Below are 19,262 nucleotides of genomic sequence, written 5' to 3'. Positions count from 1 at the left end.
ATATATATATATATATATATATATATAATATATATATATATATATATATATATATATATACATATATATATATATATATATATATATATATATATATATATATATATATATATATATATATATATAAAAGGGAAGGGGGTGGTAGGAGAAAAGCACACAGAAACTGTATTGGAGACGACCCACATTCCCTCCAGTGCGTTATGTGTGGTTTCCTCCGAGGCTATGGGTCCCCTTCTTCCTGCCAGAGGTGGTACTCCCTTCCCTTTTTTTTTTTTTGCGTAAAAAAAAAAAAAAAAAAATGATATATATATATATATATATATATATATATATGTCGTACCTAGTAGCCAGAACGCACTTCTCAGCCTACTATGCAAGGCCCGATTTGCCTAATAAGCCAAGTTTTCATGAAATAATTGTTTTTCGACAACCTAACCTACCTAACCTAACCTAACCTAACGTTTTCGGCTACCTAACCTAACCTATAAAGATAGGTTAGGTTAGGTTAGGTAGGGTTGGTTAGGTTCGGTCATATATCTACGTTAATTTTAACTCCAATAAAAAAAATTGACCTCATATATAATGAAATGGGTAGCTTTATCATTTCATAAGAAAAAAAATTGAGAAAATATATTAATTCAGGACACTTGGCTTATTAGGCAAATCGGGCCTTGCATAGTAGGCTGAGAAGTGCGTTCTGGCTACTAGGTACGACATATATATATATATATATATATATATATATATATATATATATATATATATATATATATATATATATATATACATATATATAATATCCGATTGTCGTGATCCAGAGAGGAAATGCTTGCTGTATCTTGCACCCCACCTCTGAAGAGCTGGATGAGGTCTTTGAACAGTGATTGTTATATGCATGTGTGTTTTCTGCAAACTGTAACAGAGTGTAATAAAATTAATAAAAACAAGAATAGGAGTGGTAGGAGAAGAAAATATTAAATTCAGTTTAAAGTTTAAAATTAAAAGATAACTGTAGAAAGTATTACACTTATTGTAAATTTACACAACGTTTCGAACCTAAAAGATTCATTCTCAAGCGATGGGACAGGATTGATTGATTGATAAAGATTAATCCACCCAAGAGGTGGCATGGGCATGAGTAGCCCGTAAGTGGTAGTTGTTTGGAGTGAATGTGATCTTTGGTCGTGAAAGTATATACTGTGTATTGAGCCCACATTTAAACTGTCAGTGAACAAATCCACAAGGGCTGTTATGAGGATTCAAATCTACGCATGGGATGTTCCCAGGTACGTCTTAGTCAACTGTACCACGACATAGTAAAAGAATTGCAACCTGGAGTGCTACTGCCCTCACGAGGATCCCGAGGCTTCTCCGAAGCACAATCGGGGTTTCATATAATTCCCCATGCACTCGGGCTCTATAAACCAGATATTCTTCCTCTGCACCCTAACTTCAATACACACAAAAATCACAATAGTGTGATATAGCGTTATATTATGCTATTGTGATTTCTGTGTGTATATACCACGAACGTGGTTTTGTTGTAGTTGTTTTAGATTCTGCTACTCAGAACAAGAAGTTCCAGTAGCACAGGCTATGGTGAGCCCGTAAGTGGAGACCCTTTGGAGCCATTATCTGTATCATTAGCTGATACTAGAGATCTGGAGATGGATGAATGGCCTTCAGCCCTGGAGGGCTGGATGTACCAGTTATGGAGCTGGTGGGATTAGTTTAGACCTCTAGGTTTTCCGTTTTTTCTTTGCCTGAGACTTTGGTTGAACCGTGTTGTCATTGTAGTTTGGTGAGGTGGCCTCCATGAGGAAGTCTTGTACCGAGTAAATCTCGTACTTGTAGTGCGGTGGTGGAACTCCTACTAAGATTTCCTCGTCTGAGGGGTCTGTAACCTCCGTAGTTGGTGTTTTCGTGTTTCGCCTCGCAGCCTTAGGTATACTCAGGTTTCGTGGATTGGTGGTAGAAGCTATTTCAGGAGAGATGGTGGTGCTGTTAACATTTGTGGACAGCACATCTACTAGCGCGGCTGCTGAGATGGTGATGGTAAGAGTGTTGGGAGCTGGAGAGGGAAATTACCTCTGTGCCGCCTGGGTGGTTCTGGAGTCTGTGGTGAAATCGACCTCATAGTCGTCCTGGTGGTAATCCCCAGAGTGATAGTGGAATCAATGAGACTTGCGTCAGGGGCTATGATGGGGTCCAGGCTATTGGCTAGGTATAATAATTTCAGTTCACTGACAAAATAGTGGTTGTCTAGTCCGGCAAACCTTTCCGCTAGTCTTATAAGATCAGGAATAGTGCCTGCACGTGATGCAGGAGGCTGCAATGGAGCTTGTGAAGCCTTGGGTCTCCATTGTGAAGGCTGGGTCGCCTGGTTGGAGGAGCCACTCTTTGGTAAGGCTGGAAAGTCTTCTATTCGGTTGGTGGAAGCTGAGGTGGTGAGTTAAGCATCTGGGCTCTGGTCACGGAGGTAGAAAGGTTGTTTCTCTTAGCTTCAACTTTCGCCTTGTTTTCCTGTCTACAGGGGCAGCGGTAGGAACTTGCAGGGTGATTGCCATTACAGAGCATGCAGCGATGGGCTGTTGCCTTGCATTTGGAGTAGTGATGGTACAGTGCGCACAGGCTGCACTTCTGGACAGGGTACTGACACTAGTCGGTTGGGTAGGAGAGCTCATAGCACTTTAAGCACTGCTAGATCTCATGATATCGTTCCTTTTTTACTTCGTGGGGTTGTATTTGTAAGCCGAAGCAATAGAAATCTTGTGTGAAAACCTGGGTGGCTGCACCTATGGTGGTGAAAGTAATCTTCATTGATGATTTGTCGGTGCAGCAAATGTAGGTTGAATGCACCCAGATTCGGATTTTCGCCCTCGATATTGCCCATGATATTATGTTGCGGTCGGTCAGCGATCCACTGGCTGGTTCTGCTGGTAAAAACAATTCTTCCGGCCAGGAATTGATGTGACGTGACGGTGTCCCACCCCTATATCTTTCCTGTCCCGGTATCAAGAGTCATATCTCTGCAACCTGCACGTTCTCTGATGCTCAGGGAACATTACGATGTATATAAAGATATTGAAAGTTATCGGGTTGGCAGTGAATTTGCCGATTTAGTTTGGTTTTCCGAATGGCTTACGCCCTTTTGTGTTACAAGATGGCGCCGAGGCCAGCCGCTTCCTGCCGAAGGAGCGTGACGCCTGCCGGCTGGTGATTGGCCAGGTAGGGTCTCGTGACAAGATTGACCAATGGCAAGGAACCCTCGAATGGTATGACGTCACAATGCAGAGGGCTCTGGGCAGCCTGGTGCCCTGCGGGCTCAGTGTGTCATGTCCCTTCATTGAGAGCGGACACCCTCAAATGAGCTCCCAATTTGGAGGCTAGGAAGCCCCAACCAGTGAACCCAAGCAGCCGCATTGATACTGCAAACGTCGTGGGAGATTATCTGACTCCTGTAGAGTATATGGAAGCAAGGCTTGATTGGTGTTAGAGCGCCAAAAGTTCTTCTACTGATAGTCTGTGGTGGAGGTGAACGTTGGGCGGGGTCGTGAGGATGCCCAAGCGGGCCACGTTCAAACGCATCGGGCGAGTTGCTGTGGTTGTCGGGTCAAGTCCACTGGAAAAGTTGAGAAGGGGACGCTGAATCGGACTGAAAATCTGTCTACAGTTCCAGCGTGGGAAGAGGAAGACGGCGTGCACGGGTACCTGTCTCTAGTACCTCAGGAGGAGGAGGAGGAGGACCTACCTGCAGAGTGTGAGTACGGTGAGGACGTGCTTCTACAAGTCAACTGAGGACCTTGTGTGTATAGGACCCTGATCAACGGAGGACCGAATGCCAGGACCGAGGACCTCAGCGACCATCGCCAAAGGATATGTCGACTTGTAGCAAATAGATTTAAGGTCGATAAATTCCCTCCCATTACCCATTGACCTAAGTAAGCTAGAGTATCATTCACGTCGTGAGCATTGTCTTTATTAACACTACCTGTGTGGTAGAGTTAGGTTACGTGCCAGGTTACTCATGTATGCATGAATTAATATTTATATGTGTGGGCGCAGTGACATTTTGGGCAGCTAGAGGAAGTGGCTGGATTCAAGAGGCTAGGAGCTAGCTTTTGAATCGTCCAGCTGACCGTGTTGCCAGAGGCGCGTAAGGAGTGTTTAAGCCGTCTGATAGTTATACATATACATATATTGTTTACCCTGTGGATCAAGTGTAGTTTTCGTCAGTAAACTTGTCATCGATTTTAACACTGTGTTTGAGTGAGCCTCCTATCTCTAGGGCTATTTGGGTAAACCAATTATATTGCACTGCATTACATCTGACATTGAATCCTTGGTTTGTGACAATGAATAAGACCACTAAGAATTGTTGCTGGGACACGAATGTAAGGCCCCAGCTGGCGACTTTGATTGAGAGAGAGTAAAGAGGTAAGTATTTACCAGTGTATTTTCCCAGTGTCACGGCGGGCAAGTTCAACCGAGAGTAACAGAGATAAGGTTGAATTTCCCCACTCACCAGGGGTGCGATTCAAGGCCAGCCCTTGGTAGACTGGAGGGGGGAGGGGTGGGGGCCAGGGCGAGCAGTGGCGCCCAGGTACAGGGGAGCGAAGACCCGAGGGAATAACCCTGACTACGTAAGGGAGAAAAGGGGGTGAACCGTGACAGTAGTGAGGTTGTAGGTGGTGCTCCTTACGAAGTCTGGCATCGTTGGTCAAGAGTTTTTCTAGCTCTTCCTCACATGAAAAGAAGAGCACGATATCATCACCTTTCTGACTAATGTCAGTGGGTGTGATGCCGGTAGCGTCCTTCAGGACCTTAAGAAAATTGCTTCTCTGGAAAGCCTGACCGTCAAGAGGGGTAACTCTAATGTGGTATTCTGTTGTTGTTGTTGTTTTATATTTAACTTCTCAGAACGAAATGTACATGTAGCATGGGCTATGGTGAGCCCGTAACGTGGTATTCGTTGTTGTTGTTGTTTAAGATTCAGCTTCTGGAAACAAAAAGTTCCAAGTAGCACAGGCTATGGTGAGCCCGTAGTGGACTTACCTGGCACAGGAGCGGGGCTGTGAGCGTGGGCATTGTATTCGTTGTTGTTGTTGTTTAAGATTCAGTTACTGGGAACCAAACGTTCCAAGTTGCACGGACTATGGAGAGCCAGTAGTGGACTTACTTGGGACAGGAGTGGGGCTGTGGCGCGTGCGTCGTATTCGTTGTTGTTGTTGTTTTAGATTTAGCTACTCAGAATGAAATGTTCATGTTGCACGCGCTATGGTGAGCTCGTAATTGAGTTTGGTTATTCGCAATAACTTTGTTACTCTGATATTTGGGTCAAAGTTTGAAATGAAGGTGGGGTTTCTTCCTTTTTCCCTGTTTCTTTTTCGCTTCTGTTTTAGCCGTGTTTTAATATCATTATCTTGGTGGCGGATGTAGGTGCAGAATGTTCACTAGTGGGTACTATTCTTTAATGGTTTTTTTAATCATTGTAGTGGCTGTGGAATGTGCATCTAATAAAGCTGCTGTCGTTGGATTAATATTTAATTTGATGCGTAGGGATTCAGTAGCTTCACATTCCAGTAAGTAGTGCAATAGTGGCGCCTCTGCTTCTGTTCCACAGATATGACACTCTTTAACTATTGGGTTTATTACCTTCCAGCAGCACTTGTAACCAAGTCTGAGTCTGTGTATGGCTACTGCAATGTCTCTGGATATCTTTTTGTCAGGCTTGAAAGAGTGGCTTGTTTATACCATATCGTAGTAAATCTTCCTTCCGCTACTTTTGCTCTGTGGCAGTTTTTGATAGTTGGGAGATACTATGTGGTTCCAACACCTTTTCTGTAAGCAAATATATTTTGGAGCAGTGGATTGGCTTTCCATTCAATTCGATTAAGAGTCATTCTTTCCGCAGTTTTGGCCAGACAGCTTGTTAATGAGATGGGTCTTGAATTTCCTGGGTCTTTAGGTTTTGGAATGGGAACTATAATTGCTTTGTTCCAAGAGAGTGATCGAGTTCTTGTCACCCATACTCTGTTGATGAGATTCAAGAAGGCTTCTTCACCCTTTTCTCCTAGATTGACCAGCATATTGTAAGTGATTTTGTCCTCACCTGGAGCTGTGTTTTTAGTTTTCTTTGTAGCTCTTCTGAGTTCTTTCTGATTGAAAGGTTGGTCTAGTTCGTCAGGTAAGGCTAAGGCATCATCTATTTTTTCTATCTTGCTGCTTGAAGTCTTTGTTGGTGAGTCAGAGTTGCTTGAGGAAGTTGAGTGGAACTGGCTCTTGAAGCAAATAGATTTGCTAGCCTTTCTGCTTCTTGCTCTGGATGAACATAATGTGGCGGAGCAGGAGGCGATTTTCCTTTGGCCGCGTCGTATTCTGATGTTGTTGTTTAAGATTCCCAACTTGGAACAAAAAGTTCCAAGTAGCACGGGCTATGGTGAGCACGTTGTGAACTTACCTGGCACAGGAGCAGGGCTGTAACTTAGGGCGTCGTATTCGTTGTTGTTTTGTTATAGATTCAGCACTCGGAACAAGTTCCAAGTAGCACGGGCTATGGTGAGCCCGTAGTGGACTTACTTGGAACAGGAGGGGTGGATATATTCCGTCGTATTCTGTTGTTGTTTTAGATTCAGCTACTCAGAACAATAAGTTCCAGTAGCACGGGCTATGGTGAGCCCGTAAGTGGAGGCTCTTTGGAGCCATTAGCTGTATCAGTGGCTGATACTAGAGATCTGGCGATAGATGGGGGTCTTCATGACGGTTTTCAGTCTGGAGGGCTGGCTATACCAGTTATGGAGCTGGTGGGGTTAGTGTAGATCTCTAGGTTTTCCGTTTTTTCTTTGCCTGCGACTTTGTCTGAACAGTGCTGTCGTTAGAGTTTGGTGACGTGGCCTCCATTAGGAAGTCTTGAACCGTATGTATCGTATTTGTGATGCGGCGGTGGAGCTCCTACTATGATTTCCTCGTCTGAGGAGTCCGTAACCTCCGTAATGGGCATTTTTGTCTTTCGCCTCGCAGCCTTAGGTAGGCTTAGGTGTCGTTCATTGGTGGTTGTAGCTATTTCAGGAGCGCTGGTGGTGCTGTTATCGTTTGTAGACAGCACGTCGGCTAGCTCGGCTGCTGAGATAGTGATGGTAGGAGTGTTGGGAGCTAAAGAAGGAATTACCTCTGTTTGTGTTGCCCAGGTCATGGCGGTTCTGGAGTCGGTGTTGAAGTTGACCGCATGGCCGTCCTGGTGGTAGTCTCCGGAGTGGTAGAGGAGACAGTGAGATTTACGCCAGTGGCTATGAGGGGGCCCAAGCCATTGTCTATGTATAATGCGTTTAGTTCACTGACAAAACGCTGGTTGTCTAGTCCTGCAAGCCTTTTCGCTAGTCTAATAAGACCAGGGATAATGCCTGCACGTGATGCAGGGGGCTGTGAAGGAGCCTGTGGGACCTTGGGTCCCCAATGAGAAGGCTGTGTCGCCTGCTGGTAAGACTGGAAAGTCTTCTGGTCGATTAGTGAGAGCTAAGGTGGTGGGTAGAACGCTTGGGGCTCAGGTCGAGGAGGTAGAATGGTTGTTTCTCTTGGCTTCAACCTGGGCCTTGATACTTTCATGCCTGCGGGGGCAGCGGTAGGAAATTGCGGGGTGATTGCCATCACAGAGAAAACAGCGATGGACTGTTGCCTTGCATATGGAGTAGTGATGGTCCAGTGCGCACAGGCTGCACCTCTGGACAGGGTGCTGACACTTGTTGGTCAAGTGGGAGAGCTCGTAGCACTGCTGAATCTCATGGTATCGTTCCTTTTTTATTTGGTGGGTGGTATTTTTAGGCCGAAGCAGTAGAATCCTTGTGTGGCAGCCTGGGTGGCCGCAGCTATGGTGGTGAACGTAATCTTCATTGATGTTTTGTCGGCGTTGCAGAACTCTAGGTTGAATACCGACAGGTTTGGATTTTCGTCCTCGATATTGTTTATGATATTGTTACGGACCCGAGTCCAGCGTCGTAGCACGGAGCTGTGACGACCACGCCATCTGTGGGTCAGCTCCCGAAACCCCCTCCAATTGGACTGTGCCATCTAGTGAGGACGAGATATACCGGCCACAGGGGCTGGTTTCCGGTCTTAATCAGCTCGTGACATAGCCGCTGCTGACCTCTGGTGAGGTGACGCTTAGACAGCAACGCCATCTATGGAGTGGATAGGTGGGCGTTTGTGTCTAAGCCTGCAAGTGAGGTGCCCTAGAGTGTCCCTAGTACTAATGACGTGTCTGATTACAGAGTCGACCTGGGACTGCTGAATTAGACGTTGGATCAGTCTACCCGAGGCAGCCAGAGTCTCTCCAAGTGTTTGCTGTAGAAGCTGTGAAGTCACCCCCCACCCCGGATGAACACTGTTGTGTTAGCCTGCCTGTGACGTGGCAGAACCAGGGATTGTCGTACCCGGGGCTGACTGGTGGAGAAGACTAGCCACTGGGGTGTAGCAAGAGGAGAGTGATCAGCGGAATCACACGAGGCTCTTGCCTAGGGCTCGCAACCCTAGTATCGGTCGTGGAGTGGCCTACGCAGCGTAGCTGATTGGAACCTGCCAGCTACAGGCTGGATTTGTGGTTGAAGGCCTCCACGACGGTGCACCCAGTGGGACTGTGATTTGGCTGGCCTGTGGCCGGGGTAGACTCGTCTAGAGAATCTAAGGATTCATTGTGAGGCCACGAGAAGAGGACCAGGGCTACTCATAGTGAGCACCGTGGAGCATCCCGTGTCTTCGGAGGAAGACGAGTTATTGTAAATAATAAGTGTAGTAATAGCAACCCCGCGTGTGACTGTGATATATTTATTTATGGTGGTGGTAGCAATATATAATTAATTTTGTGTATTTGTATCCCTTCCCCTTTAATTTACTTGCGTTACAGAACACACCCCTTGAAAGCCACTACTAACTTGGGGCCGGATTCCCAAACTCTACTAACATCAGAGAAAGAACCCAGTTGCGACCCAATAGGGCCGTAACAGATATGATGTTGAGGTCGCTCAGCGATCCACCGGCTGGTCCTGCTGGTAAACACAGTTCTTCCGGCCAGGAACTGACGTGGGAAGTGAGGATGTAGGTGGTGCTCTTTGTGAAGAATGGCATCGTTAGTGAGGAGTTTTTCTAGCTCCTCTTCACATGAAAAGAAGAGCACGATATCTTCACCTTCCCGACTAATGTCAGCAGGTTCGAGGCCAGTAACGTCCTTCAGGACCTTTAAAGTATTACTTCTCCCGATAGCATGACCGTCAAGTGGAGTAGCTCTGACCTTAAGGCGTTTGGGTTGCACTGTGACCACACTGCGCCTTGTGATGTGGCAACTCCTTGCCTGTGGTAACTGTGCGTCGTATTCAGGACGTATTGGATTTATACGGAGACCAGTCTCTGTGGTGTAGTGGTAAGACACTCGCCTGGCGTTCCGCGAGAGCTTTGTCATGGGTTCGTATCCTGGCTGGGGAGGATTTACTGGGCGCAAATCCTTAACTGTAGCCTCTGTTTAACTCAACAGTAAAATGGGTACTTGGTTTGTAACAACGATTCTTCGCGGCGGGGATCGTATTCCAGGGACCTGCCCGAAACGCTACGCGTACTAGTGGCTGTACAAGAATGTAACAACTCTTGTATATGTCTCTCAAAAAAAAAAAAAAAAAAAAAAAAAAAACACTGGGAGGTCAGGTGCATACAAATTGGTGAGGTGTAAAAGGCAAGATGATGTTGTTGTTGTTGTTATAGATTAAGCTACTCGGAACAAGTTCCAAGTAGCACGGGCTAATGTGAGCCCGTAATTTACCTGACACAGGAGCGGGGCAAGTAGCACGGGCTATGGTGAGCCCGTAACTTACCTGGCACAGGAGCGGGCCAAGTAGCACGGGCTATGGTGAGCCCGTAACTTACCTGGCACAGGAGCGGGGCAAGTAGCACGGGCTATGGTGAGCCCGTAACTTACCTGGCACAGGAGCGGGCCAAGTAGCACGGGCTATGGTGAGCCCGTAGTGGACTTACCTGGCACAGGAGCGGTGCTGAAAAAAAAGGCAAGAGGCATAAGTCAATAAAATATACATATATTGAGGTGAGGTGTAAAGAGTGAAGGTTAGAAGCACATACAAAGATTAGTCAGGTGAAGTGGGCGTGGCGTTTTGGGCTGTGTCGTCAACGTTGACAAATTCACGTTTCCGGTCTAACCTCACTCTCATGGTGAGTAGAGTGAATAGTTCCGTTATTTGAGTATTTTTGGTGGGTTGTTCGACTTTTATGTGAATTGCTTTAGGAGTTTGTAATCTTCTTACATCTTGGGGTTTTTCTATTATAAAAGTATTATTATTAAGCATTTCTTTTGTTAGGGTGATGTCATTGATTTGTCTAATGTGATTTTTCGGGGCACCAGATTGAAGTTGAAAGGTCAAACGCCACGTGAGGTTGGTCGACGTCATACCTATGTACTTAGATTGAAGTCTACATCCTTCGTGGGGGCAGGTGTACATATATACCACGTACGACTCATGTAAAGGTTTCTCAGTAGGCTTTAGGAATGCTTTAATGAGAAGGCTTTAATGAGAAGGTCAATGGTCTTCTTTGTTTTATCGTATATGATTAGGTCTGTGTTTTGGTTAAGGGATTGCGCTATTTTACTCTATGAATTATTTCTTTCATTACTCTTTCTTGTTTCTTATATTCACTGTGCATGTGAATATTACAAATCCACTACATAGAAATTGGGTAGAGACATTGACTCACCTGTATAGTAGGGTAGTCACACACTCGCATCCCCACATCAGCATGAGCCTTCCTGGTGACATGTTTCTTGGCTACATCCAAACATGCTAAGGAGATACCATTCCAAACAGCGGCTGAGCAGAACAGGAAATATGGATCAGCAACCTCATCAATGCTCTGTGAAAAAAGTCAGCTTGCTTTGGGGACACGACAAATATAATTTTAAGAAATATTAAAGGATATTATTTCAAGAATTGGTTTCAGATATTTCCTAATGAATTTGTGTGTGTGTGAAAGACGTCAATTGACAGTTGAAGGTCCCAAATTCTAATCTTGGTTGAAGTAGGAACAAATTGGCAGCATTTCCTTATCACATGCCTCAATTCACCAAACAATAAATAGGTGCCTGGGTGCTAGACAGCTTTTGTGGGCTGCATCCTGGGGAGGCCAGTAGTTAGAAGCTTATCCTTAGAGCAAATGTATTACCATGAGAAACCTCACACAGGATGCACACACCACACACCAAAGATGCACACACCACACACAGGATGCACACACCACACACAGGATGTACACACCACACACAAAGATGCACACACCACACACAGGATGCACACACCACACACAGGATGCACACACCACACACTGGATGCACACACCACACACAGGATGCACACACCACACACCAAAGATGCACACACCACACACAGGATGGACACACCACACACTGGTTGCACACACCACACAGGATGCACAGACCACACACCAGAGATGAACACACCACACACCAAAAATGCACATACCACACACAGGATGCACACACCACACACAGGATGCACACATCTCACACAGGATGCACACACCACGCACAGGATGCACACACATCACACACAAAGATGCACACACCATGCACAGGATGCACACACCACACACAGGATGCACACATCACACACAGGATGCACACACCCCACACAGGATGCACACACCACACACATGATGTACACACACCACACACAAAGATGCACACGTCACACACAGGATGCACACACCACACAAAAAATGCACACACCATTCACAGAATGCACACACCACACACAGGATGCACACACCACACACAGGATGCACACACCACACACCAAAGATGCACACACCACACACAGGATGCACACACCACACACAGGATGCACACACAACAAACAGGATGCACACACAACACACCAAAGATGCACACACCACACACATGATGCACATACTACACACAGGATGCACACACCACACATAGGATGCACACACCACATACAGGATGCACACACCACACACAGGATGCACACACACCACACACAAAGATGCACACACCACACACAGGATGCACACACACCACAGAACAAAAATGCACACACCTCACACAGGATGCACACATCACACACAGGATGCACACATCACACACAGGATGCACATACAAAGATGCACACACCACATACAGGAATGCACATAAAAAGATACACATACCACACACAGGATGCACATACAAAGATGCACACACCACACACAAAGATGCACACACAACACACACAAAATGCACACACCACACACAAAATGCACACACCACACACAGGATACACATACCACACACAGGATGCACACATCACACACAGGATGCACACACCACACACATGATGCCTACACCACACACAGGATGCACACACCACACACATGATGCCTACACCACACACAGGATGCACACACCACACACAGGATGCACACACCACACACAGGATGCACAGACCACACACAGGATGCGCACACACGACACACACAGGATGCACAGACCACACAGAGGATTCATACACCACACACCAAAGATGCACACACCACACACAGGATGCACACACCACACACTAGATCCACACACCACACAGAGGATGCACAGACCACACACCAAAGATGCACACACAGGCTGCACACACCACACACAGGATGCACACACCACACACAGAATGCACACACCACACACAAAGATGCATACTCCACACACACGATGCACCCACCACACACAGGATGCATACACCACACTGGATGCACACACCACACACAGGATGCACACACCAAACACAGGATGCACACACCACACAGGATTCACACGCCACACACCAAAGATGCACACACCACACACAGGATGCACACACCACACACAGGATGCACACATCACACACAGGATGCACACACACCACACACAAAGATGCACACATCACACACAGGATGCACACACCACACACTGGATGCACACATCACACACAGGATTCACACGCCACACACCAAAGATGCACACACCACACACTGGATGCACACATCACACACAGGATGCCTACACACCACACACAAAGATGCACACATCACACACAGGATGCCTACACACCACACACAAAGATGCACACATCACACACAGGAAGCACACACCACACAAAAAAATGCACACACCACACACAAAATGCACACACCACACTCAGGATGCACACATCACACACAGGATGCACACACCACACACAGGATGCACACACTACACACAAGATACACATACCACAAACAGGATGCACACACCACACACAGGATGCACACACTACACACAAGATACACATACCACAAACAGGATGCACACACCACACATTCAGCGGTATGCCACCAGGCTCGTCCCGGAACTAAAAGGATTGAGCTACCACCTACAAAATTCTGAGGGGAATTGACAGGGTGGACAAAGACAAACTCTTCAGCACGGGTGGGACACGAACAAGGGAACACAGGTGGAAACTTAGTACCCAGATGAGCCACAGAGACGTTAGAAAGATTTTTTTTCAGTGTCAGAGTAGTTAATAAATGAAATGCACTAGAAAGTGATGTGGTGGAGGCTGACTCCATACACAGTTTCAAATGTCGATATGATAGAGCCCAGTAGGCACAGGAATCTGTACACCAGTTGATTGACAGTTGAGAGGCAGGACCAAAGAGCCAAAACTCAACCCCCGCAAGCACATTTAGGTGAGTACAATTAGGTGAGTGCACACAGGATGCACACACACAGATGCACACACCACATACAGGATGCATAAAACACACACGAAGATGCACACACCACACGCAGGATGCACACACCACACACAGGCTCAGGAATATGTACACCAGTTGATTGACAGTTGAGAGGCGGGACCAAAGAGCCAAAACTCAACCCCCGCAAGCACATTTAGGTGAGTACAATTAGGTGAGTACACACAGGATGCACACACACAGATGCACACACCACATACAGGATGCATAAAACACACACGAAGATGCACACACCACACAGGATGTACACACCACACACCAAAGATGCACACACCGCACACAGGACGCAAACACCACACACAGGATGCACACACCACACACAGGGTGCACACACAACACACCAAAGATGCACACACCACACATATGATGCACACACCAAACACCAAAAATGCAACATTTCACACACAGGATGCACACACCACACATAGGATACACACCACACACAGGATGCACACTCCACACACAGGATGCACACACCACACACAAAGATGCACACACCACACACAGAATGCACACAACACACGCAGGATGCACACACCACACACAGGATGCACACACCACAAACAGGATGCACACAAAACACACAGGATGCACAGACCACACACAGGATTCATACACCACACACCAAAGATGCACACACCACACACAGGATGCACACACCACACACTGGATCCACACACCACACACAGGATGCACACACCACACACCAAAGATGCACACACCACACACAGGATGCACATACAAAGATGCACACACCACACACAAAGATGCACACACCACACACAAAATGCACACACCACACACAGGGCACACACACCACACACAGGATGCACACACCACACACAGGATGCACACACCACACACATAATGCACACACCACACACAGGATGCACACACCACACACAGGATGCACACACCACAAACAGGATGCACAGACCACACACAGGATTCAGACACCACACACCAAAGATGCACACACCACACACAGGATGCACACACCACACACTGGATACACACACCACACACAGGATGCACACACCACACACCAAAGATGCACACACCACACACAAAATGCACACACCAAACACAGGATGCATACACCACACACAGGATGCACACACCACACACAGGATGCATACACCACACACAGGATGCACACACCACACACAGGATGCACAGACCTCACACAGGATTCATATACCATACAACAAAGATGCACACACCACACACAGGATGCACACACCAGAATGGATGCACACATCACACACAGGATGCACACACCACACACAGGATGCACACACCACACACAGGATGCACACACCACACACAGGATGAACACACCACACACCAAAGATGCACACACCACACACAGGAAGCATACACCATACACTGGATGCACATACCACACACAGGATGCACACACTACACACCAAAGATGCACACACCACACACATGATGATCACAGTACACACCAAAAATGCACATACCACACATAAGATGCACACACCACACACAGGATGCACACACCACCCACAAGATGCACATACGACACACAGGATACACACACCACACACAGAATGCACACACCACATACAGGATGTGCACACCACACACAGGACGCACACGTCGCACACAGAGATGCACACACATGATACAGAGAAGCACACACCATACAAATGATATGCATACTCCTAGCTCTTTGACATAGCCCAGGAAGCGTTGACTGGGACCCAATCCGTAACTGTTTACTCCTGTTCAGTAAACAGTAATAGAGGACCTGGGAGTAAGCCGATTGGCGGGTCGTGGTCTAGCTAAAAACTTGTGAAGTAAGGCCTACCATGAACTGTATGGAATGGAAAGCTTTCAGCCGGCTAACAGGAATTAATTCATAATATAAAATAAATGATTCGTACAAAACGACCTTCACCAGGTGGGCCGATCATCCTATCCAAGTTAAACTTGCCCTCGATCACCAGCGGACCAGACATGTTGCCGTGCATCCCCAGTGCCTTCCAGTCGTCCGTGTTGGCTCGCACTTCATCCTGGGGATAGAAGACTAGTCAGTCTAGATGTCTTCTTACCCTTGACCACATTCTCAACATCCATATGTATTATTTCTGTTATTTATAGTTGACCTGACGTTATATTGGCTGACTCTGTATCCCCGTCACTGACCTTAAACACAAGAAAGGAGGAGAGGTCGGAGTAGTCACCATCGTAGTTGGGACTGACTGTCTGGATGAAGTACCAGTCAGCATGACCAGCACTCGTGGCCCAAGATCCTAATTTAAGAAGCTGGACTGTTTCCTCATCAAGGCACTTTGCCTTCGAAGATAAAGGATACCAGAAGTGTCCACCTGTGAGAACAGAAAATTAAAATGAGCTTAGTGTAGGATAACAGATGTGTCCATGTGAAAGAACAGAAAATAATTACATGAGATTTTTAGCTATATTTAATGACACATTTTAAAGGAAAACAAAATCAGTCAGTATAATTGCTAATTCGTATATGAAATTAAAAACTAGAGAAAATTTGTGAACTGATAACTGACTTTAACTACATTCCTAAGTAATTTTTAATGCCATTATGACAAATTGTACCGATTCTAACTTTCATGATCTAATAAAATTACATGTGTTATCAAGGTATGATTATGCCTCGCGTTTATTGCTTTACATGTGAAATATACTCTTCTGGTTCCGAGACTGAAGGATACGTCTACTGGTGTCTGCACAATGTTTGAGTTCAAAGAATTGTATGTCATGACCCTAATTTGCTTGTTTTTTAGTAGCTATTTCAAATTTAAGTCTGAATTCTCTATTTATATTCAACAGTGTTTTTCACCTGACAAATACTATTGCTAGATATCATGGGGAAAGGCGGCTGTGGCTTTGAAATTGTGTTACTTTAGTCCATTTATTATGCACCCCCCGTCCAACCTGTGGGTGGTAGTGACAGAAGTTTCAGAGGCACATTATGGATTTAGGAATTCAGCTTCAAAATTCATTTAGCTCAGCATTTTACACCCGTGATGAATTAGTTACAAAGTTAAATGTATATATTTGCAATACATGTTTGGTACATAGTGTAAAATTGCTACTCAATTACATCTGTTTATATTAGTTAAATTGTTTAGTGTACATATTTTCATGACTTTCTCCTTCCAAAGACAAGGGTCATCAGAGGATCAGCGTATGACTCACTACATGCAGACCCTCATCAAAACACTCAGTTAATTCACTGACACCTGTCTGGCAGCTTCAACCTAACAATCTCTTCCTATAAAACAGAATGTTTCTCTGTTAGATTATCATTTCCATGATGAAGGTTGCAGCTAGCCTCCTTAAGTAGGAGTGGTTCCCATTGCAACAACCAACAACTCACGAACTCTGAAATGTGGGTTTGAGTGAATATAGAGTAATTAACAAATACTTTCGAGCTGTTCATCACACCACAATGCAGTCATAACATTCTTACAACTTTTACTCAAAGTTATAGTAGACAAAATAACGTTGTGGTTACTTTTTGTGTTTGCTTGGTGCAGATATTGAATGTTCTGAGAGAACCGCAGGAAGGGAGGGAGGGAGGGAGGGTGAAAAGGATTAAGGTACAGAGAATGGAAGGGAATGAGAATGGCAGGGAGAGAAAAATAGGAGACAGGGATGGTAGGATAATGGGAAAATTGTAGAGGAAATGAGAAGAAAGGAGAGAGAGAATTGGAGGCATGGAGAATAGGAGGGAGAAAGGGAGTGATGCAGGGAGGGAGGGAAATGGGAGGAAGAATTAGTCATTGGGATGGTGTGAGGGAGAGACAGAAAGACTGATAGACAACGGCAGACAGAGACCTGAGCAACGCCTAATATCCTATTTATCTAAATAAGAGAAAGTCTGTCTGTTTGTCCATGGTTGGAAGTCAAACTATACTGAGCAGCCTTGCATAATCTTGCATGGTGATTGATGGTTTTGGAGTCTTATAGGATTGTCAGGGCCAGTTCCTTTGACCCCCATTGAAGGGAAATCGGCCTCCACACCTCTTTTACGAAGTCACGAAATATGAAATGTACAACCAAAAGTCCATAGAATTTATCATTCATGTCAATATTAGTGCATTAAGATACTGACATTCAGTCGAATGCTCAGATGACAGATTTATCAAAAGTTTCTGGGCATAAACTCTTGATTACAGTGATGTAGATAGTGTGCAGTGAAAATGTTTTCAGAGATAGGGGGATATGGGAACGAAATATGTGTGGGTGGAGATAGGGGAAGGTGTATGCAAGTAGAGACAGGGAGGGTGTGTGGGTGGGTGGGCCAGAAAAAAGAGGAGAGCATGTGCAGGTGAGACAGAGAGGGTGAGTGTTGGAGTAGATAAGGAGGGTCTGTGTGGGGAGAGTTGGTGTGGGTGTCAGTGAGGATGGGGGGAGTCAGAAGACCTATACGAGTGAATGGGATAGGCCTTACGGCCTTGGTACAAGGTCATCCCAAGCACAGCCGGGTATCCCATCTAGAACCTAATACTCGTAATCTGTATGAATGGTCAACAAGAGAAATGTCCTGAAAGAAAATTTTGGAACTCATCTTTCAGGCCAGATTCTATAAATAATTTGAACATCAGAATAGGTATATTATAACGCAAAAAGTATGTTACGACCCTGGCGCAATTCTTGCATGTAGGAGGCCAGGGTCAGATTCACGAAACAGTTATGCTAGTACTTGCGAACGAGTACATTTTTTCTCAATATTTGACGGCTTTGGTTACATTTATTAAACAGTTTATAAGCATGAAAACTTCCCAATCAACTGTTGATATTGTTATAAAAAGCCTCCTGGTGCTTCGGAGCTCATTAACTGCTTAATAATTGTAAACAAAGCCGCCAAAAATTGAGAAAAGATGTACAGGTTCATAAGTGCTTTGTGAATCCGTCTCCAGGATCGTATTAGAGATCTGAATTCCTGATTGTTTACAGACAGGATGAACTTGATCGCACTATCCTCAAAATCTCTTTCAACACACAAAAATAATTTACTCAATCACGCAAAATCTCAGAACAGTATCTATTACAATAGAGTTTACCCAAACTCAGCCAACAAAAGAAAATTTAGTCTGGCAAAGCAAGTGCTCACATTCATCATATGACACATGACACTTGGGGGCTACGGCAGAAATTTCAGCCCATCTTCTCACCTAATTCCTCACAGATTTTTACAGACTCGACTAATCAGTTAAAAGAGCAACATGTTCATAAAAATTATAGCAGTGTAATATTGACGTTTTAGTGCCCTAATAGTCCTGATCAAACATATACAATAGTAAATCATCCAAGGCAGCAGGGTTACTGGCCGTTAACAGACCCCGCTGGAGCCGTTTCCTGAATTGGCACTCAGTTGGCGGCAGTTCCGGGCTCTAGCCGCAAGCCTGAGATGGCAGTAGTATTTA

The 19,262-nt window shown here is 45.5% G+C and overlaps 1 protein-coding gene across 2 annotated transcripts in view; it reads right to left on the bottom strand.

Moving 5' to 3' along the window:
* The window catches only part of LOC123756155 (uncharacterized), a 165,659-nt gene that overhangs the window by 107,648 nt on the left and 38,749 nt on the right, over positions 1 to 19,262 (bottom strand). For both annotated transcript variants that reach the window (XM_045739220.2, XM_045739221.2), the window contains exons 5-7: positions 16,000 to 16,181; positions 15,738 to 15,866; positions 10,747 to 10,902 (exon numbers count right to left, since the gene is read on the bottom strand). In XM_045739220.2, coding sequence (XP_045595176.2) covers positions 10,747 to 10,902; positions 15,738 to 15,866; positions 16,000 to 16,181 — 467 coding nt within the window. The remainder of the gene's footprint in view (positions 1 to 10,746; positions 10,903 to 15,737; positions 15,867 to 15,999; positions 16,182 to 19,262) is intronic.

Source organism: Procambarus clarkii, chromosome 36 (assembly GCF_040958095.1).
Source record: "Procambarus clarkii isolate CNS0578487 chromosome 36, FALCON_Pclarkii_2.0, whole genome shotgun sequence".
Taxonomy (NCBI): domain Eukaryota; kingdom Metazoa; phylum Arthropoda; class Malacostraca; order Decapoda; family Cambaridae; genus Procambarus; species Procambarus clarkii.
Note: the sequence above shows the minus strand (reverse complement) of the source record. Positions and strands in the feature narration are given on the sequence as shown.